The 14,066-nt window shown below is 44.4% G+C and overlaps 1 protein-coding gene across 5 annotated transcripts in view; it reads left to right on the top strand.

Annotated features, from left to right (window-relative positions):
- EXOC2 (exocyst complex component 2) overlaps positions 1–14,066 on the top strand; it is a 125,470-nt gene that overhangs the window by 65,336 nt on the left and 46,068 nt on the right. For all 5 annotated transcript variants that reach the window (XM_010852998.1, XM_010852994.1, XM_010852995.1 and 2 more), the window contains 5 exons: positions 2,246–2,370; positions 7,322–7,387; positions 7,562–7,719; positions 8,081–8,202; positions 9,609–9,670. In XM_010852998.1, the coding sequence (XP_010851300.1) occupies positions 2,246–2,370; positions 7,322–7,387; positions 7,562–7,719; positions 8,081–8,202; positions 9,609–9,670 (533 nt within the window). The remainder of the gene's footprint in view (positions 1–2,245; positions 2,371–7,321; positions 7,388–7,561; positions 7,720–8,080; positions 8,203–9,608; positions 9,671–14,066) is intronic.

The raw sequence follows: 14,066 nt of genomic DNA, 5'->3' as shown, positions 1-14,066 counted from the left end.
TAAAACACGTGGTCACAGTACACTCATGTAAAGGTTGATGCTGTCAGTCACTGGTGACTTATAACCTCAATAATCAATATAAGGAATGCAAATGAGGTAATAGAAACATGTCTTATTAATTTCAAATACCTCTGAAGGTTATTTCAAAGTATTTCATATTATTCTTTCAAGTATTAGAGTAGAGACTTATTAATAATATGAATGAATGTCCATCGTAAGCACAACTTAAAATCAGATGATTCTTTTGTGCTAAATGAAAGGCTGTCTCTATAACTGTCAGTGTTCCCCCTTACTACCCTGCTCCCACCAGACACTGGAGTAAATATCGGGAAGAACGGGGCTGCTTGCTTCTGTCCAGTGTGGAGCATGTAGCCCTGTGAGCAGAGGCCACCAGGGTCTGATCCACAGTCAGACTGCTGAGCATCAGAGCACACCTCCTTCCCTGACGAGGGCGGTGCGGTGTCTGTGAACCCTGTGTGCACCTCTCCCTGCTGCTCTGTGCTGCCCTGCTGCTCTGTGCTGCCCTGCCTCCAGCCGACCCTCTAACAGGCTTAACTCAGAAGTGACACTTGAGGCTGACTGAACTGTATCTCCATCTCGAGTCAATTTAGTTCAGTTCAGTCACTCAGTCGTGAACAACTCTTTGTGACCCCATGGACTGCAGCACACCAGGCTTCCCCTTCCATCACCAACTCCTGGAGCTTGTTCAAACTCACGTCCATCAAGTTGGTGATGCCATCCAATCATCTCATTCTCTCTCGTCCTGTTCTCCGGCCTTCAGTCTTTCCCAGCATCAGGCAGGGTCTTTTCCAATGAGTCAGTTCTTCACATCTGACCAAAGTATTGGAGTTTCAGCTTCAGCATCAGTCCTTCCAGTGAATATTCAGGACTGATTTCCTTTAGGATGGACTGGTTGGATCTCCTTGTAGTCCAGGGGACTCTCAAGAGTCTTCTTCAACATCACAGTTCAAAAGCATCAATTCTTCGGTGCTCAGCTTTCTTTATAGTCCAAATCTCACATCTGTATATGACTACTGGAAAAACCATAGCTTTGACTAGATGGACCTTTTTCAGTGAAGTAATGTCTCTGCTTTTTAATATGCTGTCTAGGTTGGTCATAGCTTTTCTTCCAAGGACCAAGCCTCCTTTTAATTTCATGGCTGCAATCACCATCTGCAGTGATTTTGGATCCCCCCAAAATAAAGTCTCTCACTGTTTCCATTGTTTCCCCATCTATTTGCCATGAAGTGATGGGACCAGATGCCATGATCTTAGTTTGCCATGATCCATGTTGAGTAGTTCAGATTTATCCTGCATGGGTTTTGTCAAGCTTCTTGCATCTACTTTATCACATTCTGAAAGTTTCATCAAATTTGGGAGATTCTGGGCAATCACTTTGTCAGACTTTCTGCTTCCTTTTCTGGACCCCAGTGGCATGTCTGTTGAGCCAGTGGGTTATCCATAGACTGCAGAGGTCTGATCCTCACCCGTCTTTCCACTCTGCTTCATTATAGAGTTGATTACTCTGCCTTCAGCTTCTCTGATGTTTTATCTTCAGTGGCTAACCTAAACATTTCACATTGTTTTTTCATCTCTAGAAGTTCCATTTAGTTCTTTTGAATTTCTTCCCTTTCTTTCCTCGTCATTTTCGTGTTTTCCTTTACTTGAACATTGTCCTTGTGGGTTAATTCCATCTCTGTCATTTACTCTTAACTAGTTTTCTCCCAGTTTTCTCGTTCTGATTCTCTTTCCCCTGCCTTTCATCCTGGCTAGTCATGTTTTTGTTTCTCAGACACTGGGAATGTTCAGAGTTAAGTGTCTGGGTTTTGTTGTCTCCCTTTAAAGAGTGTGAGACTTTATCAGTTACTTGCAAATAAGTGTGTTTCTTGCAAGGCTTGTGGTTAATTTGCTGGAGCAGTAGCCTTCCTTCTGGAGCCCCTGCTGAAAGGACTGGGCTGGTCAGGAGGACTGCTCCCTTCCTGCCTGTGGGGCTGCTGGGCCCCTGCCCTCCCCACTGCCCAGCTGTGAGGCTCCCTGGGCTCCTGGACCCCTGCCCTAACCACTGCCCAGCTGTGAGGCTCCCTGGGCCCCTGCCCTCCCCGCTGCCCGGCTGTGAGGCTCCCTGGGCTCCTGACTGCACCACTGCCCTGCTGTGAAGTTAGTTGTGGGTTCAGCAGTTGTTCAAAGAGATTTTCACTCTTGATTCAAAAGTATATTAATACTGTTACCTTCTTTTCCCCTTTAGCGTGGAGATGCAAAACTCCCCATCGGGTGGCATTTGTTGAAAAATTGACCAAGCTTGTTTTAAGTCAGCTGCCCAACTTCTGGAAACTCTGGATTTCATATGTTAATGGAAGCCTTTTCAGCGAGGTATGTGTACAGATTTGACTATAGATGTAGCTCAGTCATTGTGAGTTTCTAGTTTTAATCATTTTAGATTTTGAAGTGACTTTTTTAAAACCTCAGAAGCCCAGAGCCTCTATTGTCAGATATTTTAAGATTAGTTGAAAATTCTATTCAGCCCTAACACTAATAGCTGTGTGGCCTTGATCAAGTGCCCTCCCTGTTCTGGCCTGAGGCCCTTGACTGTAGAGAGAGAGTAGTGAGTGTCTCCCAGGAGGTGGGTGAGGGTTTGGGGAGGCGGCCACCCAGAGAACAAGACTCTGGGGTGAGGACAGTGCCAGTCAGGCCGTGTTGTGGGTGAGACTGTTGTGCATTTAACAGGAAGCAAATGACAAAACAAGGAGAAAATGCTCGCATCTTGCACCGGGTCTGAAGTGAGAAGGAATTTCCCGGTTGGACAGAACATAAAGATCCTGTTTTCTGGCCCCTGTGTGATCCACCTGAGAAGTTGCTTAAGCCTTTACATTCTCAGAAGCTGCACATGTGCTCAGTGTCCTGATCATAGTTGGTAGCACAAAAGTTAGGGACGTAAAGAAGCGGCTCTGCTGTCCCCCTTCCTGTCCACCTGTGACCGACCCCCAGGTCCCAGGGTGTAGACTGAGCCTTTTGTTAGTGGTTATAAAAAAGCTCTGTTGAAAGTTAATTGTGCAGAGGTCAGTCTCCCATACAGCATGTACAGAGTTTGGCCTTCACAAATGCAGACCTGCTTGTTGCTGCCCAAGGAGGAGCATGCTTTCAGATGTCCTGAAGCAGGTTTTGTCAGCGCTCCACTGCACATGGGCCCCACCAGCCCATGTCTTCATTCATCATGGCTGTGAGGGTAGCAGCCTCTGTGGGAGGCAGCGCCCCCACTGCCATGTCGTACCCTCACCCTCTTACCTGCCCCACCAGAGCAGGTCCCTCTTGAGACTGGAAAGAGGAGGTGCCTCCACACCAGTGCCTGGACAGATGTGTTCATAGCTTCTTTTGCAGAGTGTCAGCGTTTGAACACCCAGTGTGTGTCGCTGACTAGCTGTGATGTGGCAGCTAACGGTATGTGAAATGCTTATGACAGTATCTGGCAGATAAATAAGATGTTGCTCTTACTATTTGGAGAAAGTATTCTTTCAGTATTTGAAGTGTCGTTGGCCTGGCACACAGTAGGTGTCTCATAGCTGTAAGAAGTGAGGCAGTGGTGTTGACCAGAGATGTGCAGGGTGACGATGAGGCAGGGGCTCACATACCTAAGGGAGCGGTGCCCTGGAAACTGGCTGAAACTCGTTGTTGTTTTTTTCCAGCAGAGTGTTTTTCCTTCCAGTTGTATCAGTTTCTGGAGGTGCTCTCCCCCTCTGCATGGACAGTAGTTATCTCATTTTGAGTCTTTTTAGAGTTTTTGATCTGGAATAATGTAGTGAAAAGGGACTATATTTTCCTGCCTTACAAGTTATACCTAGTTGTGGTAAATGTCTAGATGAAGTATTTAATTGCAGATGAAAAATAAATGAGCTCAGGAATAATATTAGCCCTGAAAAGAAGAAATCACTTGTAATTAGTTGTATGAGTGGATTTGCCTCTGGAGTTTCTACCTATTAATAGTCATAAACTTCTCTTAAAAGTTTATAGTAATATTAGTTAAGTGTAATTTACTCCACAGATTTGGGTGTGTTTTTAAATTAAGTTACCCTCTACTGGAAAGCTAGTAAGACCCCAGAGGACAGTGGGAGGAATGGAGGAGTTAGGAGAGGGAACTGTCACGTCATGAGTGGAAACCAGAGACTTAAATTAACGTTGGGAAGAATTCTAGGGTTTTTGGTATTTAATTTCATACAAGAAAGCTCTGAAATATTTAGTCGCAACTTACTTGAATTTCTTTTCTTGTTGTAAAACTGTTTTTGTTTTATTTAGAGTTCATCCGTTAAAAGATTTAGATGGAGTTTCCAACAGTTTAACAAATAGTTCTTCAGACTAGTCACGGCCATGAGAAGTAACATACGTGAATCAAAACAGTGCAGTCTGACCGTTGGTCTCACCACAAAGGAGTTTTGGTCTGTGTGTGCAGGAAAGAGTTAAGGGTTTTAGCTAGTGAAATGGTTAGTAGTAGGGTAAGATCTCACCTTTAGATACATTTTAAATGTAGTGTATTTTCAGGTGAAAACTTTTAAAGTATCCAGATTTTTAAATATTAGGAATCAGCATTTTAAAAAATTATGTAACTCATAGTAAGTATGTAAATTAAAATGTTCTTCCTGTTTCAAAATTTTCTTTTTAAAAGCAGGGCAAACTGCACATAATTCAGCATGTTGGAGATATTCAACTCTTTATCAAATAAAAACAATAAGTAACAAATTTTTTTAACAATTGGAAGAGGAAGGCCTTATAACTGGTTCCCCCACCCACTCACTCCACCTGCTCACTTCTTTGCGTGATTGGAGACGCCCTCGGAGTCTACATGGTTATTCTGTCCGGTCGGCGTCTTCATGCATGCACTAGCACCTGTTTGGTGGGCAAAACTATTGTGGAAAAGTTTAGCCTTAATTTTAGTATGATGTTTTTAACGGTTGATTTTTACTCTTTCCGTTGATTCAGAGCTATTTCACAGGACAAAGGACTTTGAAGTAATCTTCCCATTGGACAAGCATTTAGTGCTATGGCAGATATAAGAAAAACGCCATCTGGCAGTCAGGATACTTAGTTTTATATGGGCACAACCCTTCACGGAGACAAATTACGCCTTCTTTCAGAGTCCCTCGCCACCGCCACAGCGTGGTCAGGGCTCAGAAAAACAGCTGCTAGGATGTTGGCTCTGTTTTCAGCAGCATATATATAGAGAGAATGGATTTGTTCCAAGGAACTGTCTCCCAGGACTGTGGAGTTAATAGCCCCGAGGTCCACAGTTGGCGTGCTGGAGACCCTGTGGTTCCCAGCTGCAGGCCAGCAGACTCCAGACCCAGAAAGCCACTCTTTCACTCTGTTCTGCTCAGGCCTTCTGCAGACACCAAGAAGGCAATCTGAAATTCAGATTTGGAAAGCAGATCTTTCTGCGAGGAAAGATTTGGGCTGGAAATGTGAATTTGGAGCTGTGATCTTGTGACTTATAATGAGAAATATGTACTTGATCTTCACTTCTGATATTGTGACTTCCTAAGTCACAGTGCAGGCATGTTAGTGAGTGTCTCATCTCCCTGCTGAGGCCAGGCTCGTTGTCCAGAGGACCAGCTGTGGGTTTAGAGGGTAGGAACTTTCAGTGCCACCCCAGAGAGAAGGGCTGGAGGCTGCGTTCAGTCGCCAGGGGTCTCGTCAGGTGCGTCTGCATGATGAAGCCTCAGTAGGAGCCCCGGGGACGGGGACACCTCGCCCTGGGCCTCTTGTCCTTCCAGATGGTCACTCTACCATGAGCTCCTCTGGTCACATCTCACCACAGCTCTGCATCACTTCAGTTGCTTCTCAAGTGTCTTAAAAATAAAGGGAGAAAAGCATCAGTTTCTGTAAATCCTGGTGTACAAAGAATTTTGAGTGTTGTTGGCCAAGAGACTTAGGAGTTCGCTTGTTGAATTATTATCGTGATTTTTCATTCTTTCAAAAAAGCATCACTACAAAGAAAAAAACATTAAAAGTTGCACAAGAAGTGTGAGTTACTGCCAGAGAGGGGTGTGTGTCTGTGTGTGCCTGCCTTGTCCGTCAGGGTGTCTGACTCTTGGTGAAAACACCAGCATCCTTATCCTTGTCTTCCTCCTTCAGGTCAAAAGTGTTGATCATGTAGATGACTCTCCACAGTTTCTCTAGCTTATACCTAAAAAAATGACATTACCTGAAGTATTTTAAAATTACCTTGGTGTCAGTATCACAGTCATTTATAATGCAGTTATTCCTAACTTAAAGTTCTCCGCCTAAATACACCAGTGTTTTACCTTTTAAGGTTATGGTGGTGAGTTTTTTTATGTCATTTCATGATGACTTGTTCCTTCGGAAAGTGTCCTAAGTTTGTCCTGCTAGGACATTCTATAGAATAATATTTGGTTGTAAGAAAATTTGATAATAAAAAGTTAACTGAAATCCATTTGAACAGATTTCTCTCTTAATCAATGTAAAGTGGTCTTCTACACATTGCTCTAAGGAGAAAGAGAAATCAGAGGAAAACATGACTCTGCAGTCAGTTCTAGAATACATTCCCTCCAAACTGGACTAAAATCCCTGGAAGAAGAGTGCTGATGCGTAATTTTTAAAAAATAAAATACCACCATTCACTCTTAACTCTTACAGTCTCGAATACTGTTGGGGGGAGTGTGGGGACAGGGTTTCCCAAGTGGTGCATTCGTAAAGAACCCGCCTGCCAATGCAGGAGATACCAGAGACGCAAGTTCAACCCCTGGGTCAGGAAGATCCCCTGGAGGAGGGCATGGCAACCCACTCCAATGTTCTTGCCTGGAGGATCCCATGGACAGAGGAGCCTGGTGGGCTACAGTCCATGGGGTCACAAAGAGTCGGACACGACTGAGCACACACACACACTGAGGGAGGCGGGCGGTGGACCCCCCCAGAGCTGCTCCTGCTCTCGTCTCTACACCCACTCCCGGGAAGTGGTGCTGGAGCAGCATTGTGGGCTGCATGCCTGTAGGTTTAACCGTAGAAAGTTGTGGACGAGAACGGCATGTGACATTCACCTACAGAAAGGATAGCTTCAGCTTCATACTTAGGTTTATTTATGGGAATTGTACTTAAAGCTTTTAGAAGATAAATAGCTTCTTGTTGGAATAATGAGGGTTTTCTAATTAGTCATCCCTTAATCAGAGACTTAGACTACTACTTATACGTTCCTTTTAATCACGTTATAACCATATTTCATGCTCTCTTTACATACAACAGCTAAGCATGTCTTATTTTTATGAATTATTTCTAGAGACAACTAATAGGTTTTTGTTTTTTTATTTTCATTTTTCAGACTGCTGAGAAGTCAGGCCACATTGAGAGATCAAAGAATGTAAGGCAAAGACAAAATGATTTTAAGGTAAGTTAAGGATAAGTATGTAGACTCTTTCTTGGGGTAGGGCGTTCTCAAACAAAGTGACTGGAAGGCCTGATATACATTCAAGACATTCGTCTTGTGCAGGCTGACTCCCCCACTTGATTCAGTCAAGTTTGATGCCTTTTAATGCAGTTCTGCTTGTTCGTTAACATGTAGAAAATGATCCAGGAAGTCATGCAGTGTCTGGTGAAGCTGGTCCGTGGGGCCCTACTCCCACTCGGCGCGGCAGAGGGCGGCGGGCGACAGCTCGGAGGCTGGGAAGGGAAGGCTGAGCTCTCTGGACCGTGGCTGGCTCACGTCATCCAGACCCTCAGGTAAACGTGGGTGCATTCTCCAGAGAAGGGGCAAACATTTTTGTCTTTTTAGGGGAAAAAAAGACACACTCAGCAAAGAGTTTTGCTCTGTCTTTTGTGTCCGCTGTTTGCTGTGTGTCATCTAATAACTCAGCTCCTAAGCCTTCCTGATGCTTGGGTCTGATGAGAGTGTCACCTCTGTCACTGTTTAACCAGTGTTACTGTGGCGTTACAATCCCTGTCATGGATTGTACAATCCTGTTTTCAGCATACAGTGGTAGCCTGTCAGTGCCGCCGTGGAGCGTGGTGGGACGCCAGAACGATGCTAGGGTCCACTCCAGGCCCCTGTGCTCACTTTCGTCTCACTGTGTTTGTTCCACAGGCTGACGTATGAGTCGCTGGCCGCCCTTGAGATCCCTAACGACTTGCTGCAGACCATCCAGGACCTCGTCCTGGATCTCCGCGTGCGCTGTGTGCTGGTCACACTGCAACACACAGCCGAAGGTCTGCGGAGAACCTGATGACGTTGGTTCAACAACATTATCCACACACGCCTCTCTGTCCAGTGTCCAAATCCTCAAAAACAAGAAAGATGCTCTTATAGAAATCTGAATATTTCAGATTATCTGTCGCTGTTCAATGTAGTTTTTGTTTTTTTTTTCTTTCAAATCCTGTTTACTTTGAGATGCCGGGCCATGCAGAAATTAAATGGATACTCTTGAAAAACACTTAAGGATATAAGACCATCCTTATGGAAAATGTCAAATGGAAAAAGTAGACTATAAAATGTGTATAAAGTATGAACTTAATTTGGAAAATATACATGTATATTTAAAATTTTTGATTTAGAAACATCAGCATTAAGTCAGAAGAAAGACTTAAGTTTCTCTTAGCAGCAGAAGCTACAGGCGATGCTCATTTTCTTAATACTTTTAGAGTTTTCAGGGTTTTTGCATATAGTCATAGACAAGAAAGATTATCTTTACGGAGCAGCCTTTTGGGTGTGACGTGTTTCAGAAACAGTTGAGAATGTTGTTAGGAACGGCGCAGGCCGCTAGTATCTTCCTTGGGACTTTGTCGTAGGCCGGCCATGTCTGCGTAAAACTGGCTCCTGCCCCTGGTGAGGAGCTGCGCCCTTAAGTGTGCCCAGATCTGTTCCTCCTGCCATGGGCATCGTGCTGTTGTTGTAGGGAGTGTGCAGGACAGGGAGTCCACACTGGTTATTAGAAAATTGTGTCATAGGCTGGCTGGTCTGCCCCTGGCCCAGCTGACAAGCCGAGCCCAGGTCTGTTCCTCCCGCCATGGGCATCGCACTTTTGTTGTTGGGAACGTGCAGGACAGAGAGAGTCCACACTGGTTATTAGAAATCTCGGGGGAAATGCCTTGTGTCTTATACTGTACCTGTTGAATATTATCAGGAGTGCTGAGTAAGTGTGAAGTTGTCAGTGAACCTGGCCTGGCATTCTTCATATTGGGCTGCATAGTAGACAGTTTTATTTACATTAATGTTTTATTAGAAAAATCCACTGAGTAACACACATTTAAATCCTTGAGTCATCCAGAATTAGGTGTGTGTTAGTCATTCAGTTGTGTCCGATTCTTCGTGACCCCATGGGCTGTAGCCCACCAGGCTCCTCTGACTATGGAATTTTCCAGGCATGAACGCTAGAGTAGGTAGCCATTTCCTTCTCCAGGGGATCCTTCCCAACTCAGGGATTGAACCCAGTTCTCCTGCATTGGCAGGGGAAGTCTTTACTGTCTGAGCCAAGGAAGCCTATCCCTGTTTTCACTAATTTTTTGCGAACTTATATAAAAAAATTAAAAACCATAACCTTTATGGATTTTTATGTCTCTGAAGTTGAGTGAAATAACCATAGTAAGATGTGCTTGTGTACTTGTGTTCACTGCAGACATAAAGAGATTGGCTGAAAAGGAAGATTGGGTTGTCGACAGCGAAGGCCTGACGTCTCTAGTAAGTTTAAATTCCTCTAGACATTAGTGTCTGTTACATTCAGAATAATTGATTTATTATGATGATAATGAGTGAGTGCACTGCTGCAACCCTAAAAATTTTCTGGAAATGGAAAAGCAAACTTCTTAAAGTTTTCCTTCTCATAGTCATTTTTGGTTAACACTAACCACATATGCTTAAAAATTAGTAAAACAGTGGACCACCTTTAGAGTGATCGTGCTTCATCCTGTAACTCCTGTTTGTTTGTGTTAACATTTTTTAATGTAATTCTAAGCTTCCCAACAACTTGAATTTTTCAGAACAGCAGGATAGAAAAAAACAAAATGTTGTTGCTATACCCTAAGGCAAAACAGAGGACAATGAGAATTTCTCCAGATACACACAGAGTTGGGTGGGCGGTTAAAACATAGTCTCTCACTCTAGCACTGTCATCTTTTCAGAGGGGACTTTGAGGTTTTTCAGAGTCCCCTTGAAATTAAGGTCAGGGTTCGTGAGTTGTGTGTCTTCAAGTCTGTCTCATGGATCCCACAACAGCCCTATAGGTGGGTTTTCAGTCCAGTTCAGTCGCTCAGTCGTGTCCCACTCTTTGTGACCCCATGAATTGCAGCACGCCAGGCCTCCCTGTCCATCATCAACTCCCGGAGTTCACTCCAACTCATGTCCATCATGTCGGTGATGCCATCCAGCCATCTCATCCTCTGTCGTCCCTTTCTCCTCCTGCCCCCAGTCCCTCCCAGCATCAGGGTCTTTTCCAATGAGCCAACTCTTCGCGTGAGGTGGCCAAAGTATTGGAGTTTCAGCTTTAGCATCAGTCCTTCCAATGAACACCCAGGACTGATCTGCTTTAGGATGGACTGGTTGGATCTCCTTGCAGTCCAAGGGACTCTCAAGAGTCTTCTCCAACACCACGGTTCAAAAGCATCAATTCTTTGGCGGTCAGCTTTCTTCACAGTCCAACTCTCTCATCCATATATGACCACTGGAAAAACCTTAGCCTAGACTAGACGGACCTTTGTTGGCAAAGTAATGTCTCTGCTTTTGCTTTTGAATATGCTGTCTAGGTTGGTCATAACTTTCCTTCCAAGGAGTAAGTGTCTTTTAATTTCATGGCTGCAGTCACCATCTGCAGTGAATTTTGGAGCCCCCAAAAATAAAGTCTGACACTGCTTCCATTGTTTCCCCATCTACTTCCCATGAAGTGATGGGACCAGATGCCATGATCTTAGTTTTCTGAATGTTGAGCTTTAAGCCAACTTTTTCACTCTCCTCTTTCACTTTCATCAAGAGGCTCTTTAGCTCCTCTTCACTTTCTGCCACAAGGATGGTGTTATCTGCATATCTGAGGTTGTTGATATTTCTCCCAGCAGTCTTGATTCCAGCTTGTGCTTCTTCCAGCCCAGCGTTTCTCAGGTGGGTTTTAGGCAAGGTTAAACATGCAGTGGCTTAAACAAGGGGGCATGTCCTTTTTCTCTCGCACTGAAGAGGTTGGGACTGGCCTGGCAGCTGCAGCATGCAGTGCAGGCAGGGTCCAGGGCTCCTCTGACCTCTGCTTTGTGATCCTTAGTGTGGCTTCTTTCTCAGGATACCTCATGGTCACAGGATGGCAACTGCAATTCCAGCCATCACATTAGGCCTTATTCCTGTCCACAGGGAAGTCCAGCATTTTCCCAGGAGCCACAACTGACAGCTCTGTTTACATCTAATTGGCCAGAATTTATCCACATGCCCACCACTATCTGCAACAGATGTTGGGGGAAAAATCCAGTTTTTCAGCCGAGCACACTGCTTGTCCAGTCGCTTGTCTTGCCTCAGGGGACAGGGGCACTAGAATAAAGTGGTCTGCCTCGCCCGCACTCACAGGGTGGTGGGCTGCCCTTGTTGAGGGGCAGCCGTCCCCTGTAACGCTTCTTCACGCCCTTGAATTTTTGTGTGTGCTTGTCCACAGTCTTTCTCTGACAGTTGAGGAATTTTTGACAAGCTGAAATTCTTTCCTTCTTTTCAAAATTCTCTTTTAAGTTAATACAAAGATATGCAAGTGTGTGTGTGGAATACCACACGCTTCTGAATTTTTGTAAATTAAATCAGGCTGAAATTAGGAAATTTATTTTTAATAACTCTGTTACAATTATATTTTAAAGGATTTAAAAAAATTTTTGTTTTATTTGGTTTATTTTTCACATATTTGTGTTTAAATACAAACTCTCCTATAACTAAATATTTAGAAGGAGGAGGTATGGAACCACCGTGTACCGTTCAAACTGCATGCAGCCACTTGGCACATAGCTTCAGACTCCGCAACTCAAAAGAAAAATAACTCAACTTTTTATGTTGCCTACATGTTGAAATAATACTTTGATATATTGCATGTTATAAATTAAAATTTCTTTCACTTTCCATATTGTGGTTCCTGGAAGCTAAAATATTTCACCCACAGCGTGTGTCTGGCTGGCCGCTGTGCTTGTGTCAGGCATGGTGAGGAGGCGGCGCTGCATGGCTTCAGCATCTGACCTGGCTTTCCTTGCTGTCTCAGTATGGTGCATCTTCCGAAGCTACTTAACCTCTCTGCCTCTAGTTAAAGAAGCAGCAGAACGTTTGTTCACTGTATTGTTGGTTAGAATTAAACAAGATGCTATAGAAAAAAGCTGTAACCCACAAAGCTTTACACATATACAGAGGATTTTAATTTAATTTATTACCACTGTAATAAAAGTACCCTACATTTACATGAAGCCTTACTGTTATCAAAGCTCCTCCTATACTCCTGTCCTTCCTAGTTATCACAGCGAGCCTGGTTGGCAGGCCACAGACACATCACTGGACCAGCCCCTCTGAATACCTGCCTGGAATGACACAAGCCAGGGCAGAGCAGATAGTGCCGGCCTGACCCTGGGTCCTGGTTCCGGTTTCAGATCATCTTGTACAAAGAAAAAGATGTATGTTCATTTTGAGAAAACACAGCATCTGCTTTCAGGGATTTATGTTCATTTAAAAAAAGAAAAGTCTGACAGAAATCAAACAAGTTAGTCATAAAATAGGTATTGGCCTCAGGCCCTTCTGCTGGTCAGTGTCCCTCGTACACACGTGTAGTGAGTGTGGTGGGTGCACATCTGGGTCCACAGTGTGTGCAGAGTTGGCCACGTCTGAGGTTGTTTGTAGACAACGAATCCCCTGGAAGGTCCTCTGAGATGGTGACTGTAGAGACTTGTTTCTAGTCGAGTTAAACTATAATGTGGTAAGAAACTGTAACCGTAGAATTGCTGATTTCATGTCTCATGACACACAAGCCAGAGATCTAAACCACTCATGGTGATTTGGCGCCAGCCAGCATGTCTCATGACCGTTGTTGAAGAAGCGTGCTCACCCCATCAGCCTGCCTGAGCTGGGCGGCTATCAGCCCAGGGCACAGACTTCCCGGGACAAAAGATGAAACCAGGCTCGGGGCCACATACAGGGTCCAGTCCTGAGTGTTGACCTGTAGTACATCTGGAGTTCTCAGGTTTGAACAGAGAGTCAGTTGTTTCAAAGGCTGTTACACACAGGACTTTGTTGTCTTAGCATTTTGTAGTACTGATCCCATTTTTTGACATGAGGCTGTTTTGCTTTCCCTGTGAGTCCTTATCGAGTTAAGAAAATGCACACAAGCTTTGCCCCATGCCTGTGCCTGAAACACTTGCTGGAGAGCATCCTGTTTTCTACAAGTGCTGAAAATGTTTTCTGCCTTCTTTCAGTTTGGATAATTCTGAGAATTTTCTTCTTTCAGAATAACTGGAATGATACCATGACAACTTACAATGTGCTAACTCGGGTGATTCCCTGACACAATGCAGAGGCGGTGCTTTTTCTTTCTTTTTAGAAAAAAAGAAGTAGCAGCCGTGTAGACTCACCTGATCCCGTGCCTTCTGGCCCTGAGGCTCTCTGCTCACTTTCTGACCCTAACCCTGACCCTAGTGCAGGAAAGCAGCATTGAACTGCCCGCCGTTGAAATTTGGGGTTGAGCTCCCAGTGTTATTGTGGTAACATCTTAGATCTTCCTGCCTTCTGGGGCAGGTAGGCGGGTTCATCAAGGCTGATCTAAGAGGCTTTTCACTCTTTAAATACTTGGTGTGGGTGGCATTCCATTCTGTATCCACCCCCAACCTTCTGTTTTCACTTGGACTTTGGCATGTTCTCTCTGGTGCCCTCTGGTGGCTCCAAAGTGCAGTATTAAAATGACATCAAGTTGAGGTACCGTTAGCTTTTCTTAGGCTTGGATTCCTTCTTGTGAGAGAGCATGAACTTGTGTTTCTTTGGTTTGTATACGATGTCTCCTTTTTCTGTTCAGTTTCCCCCCACGTTGTTAATAACCCAAGCATGTGTGGAGGAGAGTTCTGCCTGCAGGTTCTGCATGGGGCTGTCC

Source organism: Bison bison, unplaced genomic scaffold (genome assembly GCF_000754665.1).
Source record: "Bison bison bison isolate TAMUID 2011002044 unplaced genomic scaffold, Bison_UMD1.0 scf7180017864321, whole genome shotgun sequence".
Lineage (NCBI taxonomy): Eukaryota > Metazoa > Chordata > Mammalia > Artiodactyla > Bovidae > Bison > Bison bison.
Note: the sequence above shows the minus strand (reverse complement) of the source record. Positions and strands in the feature narration are given on the sequence as shown.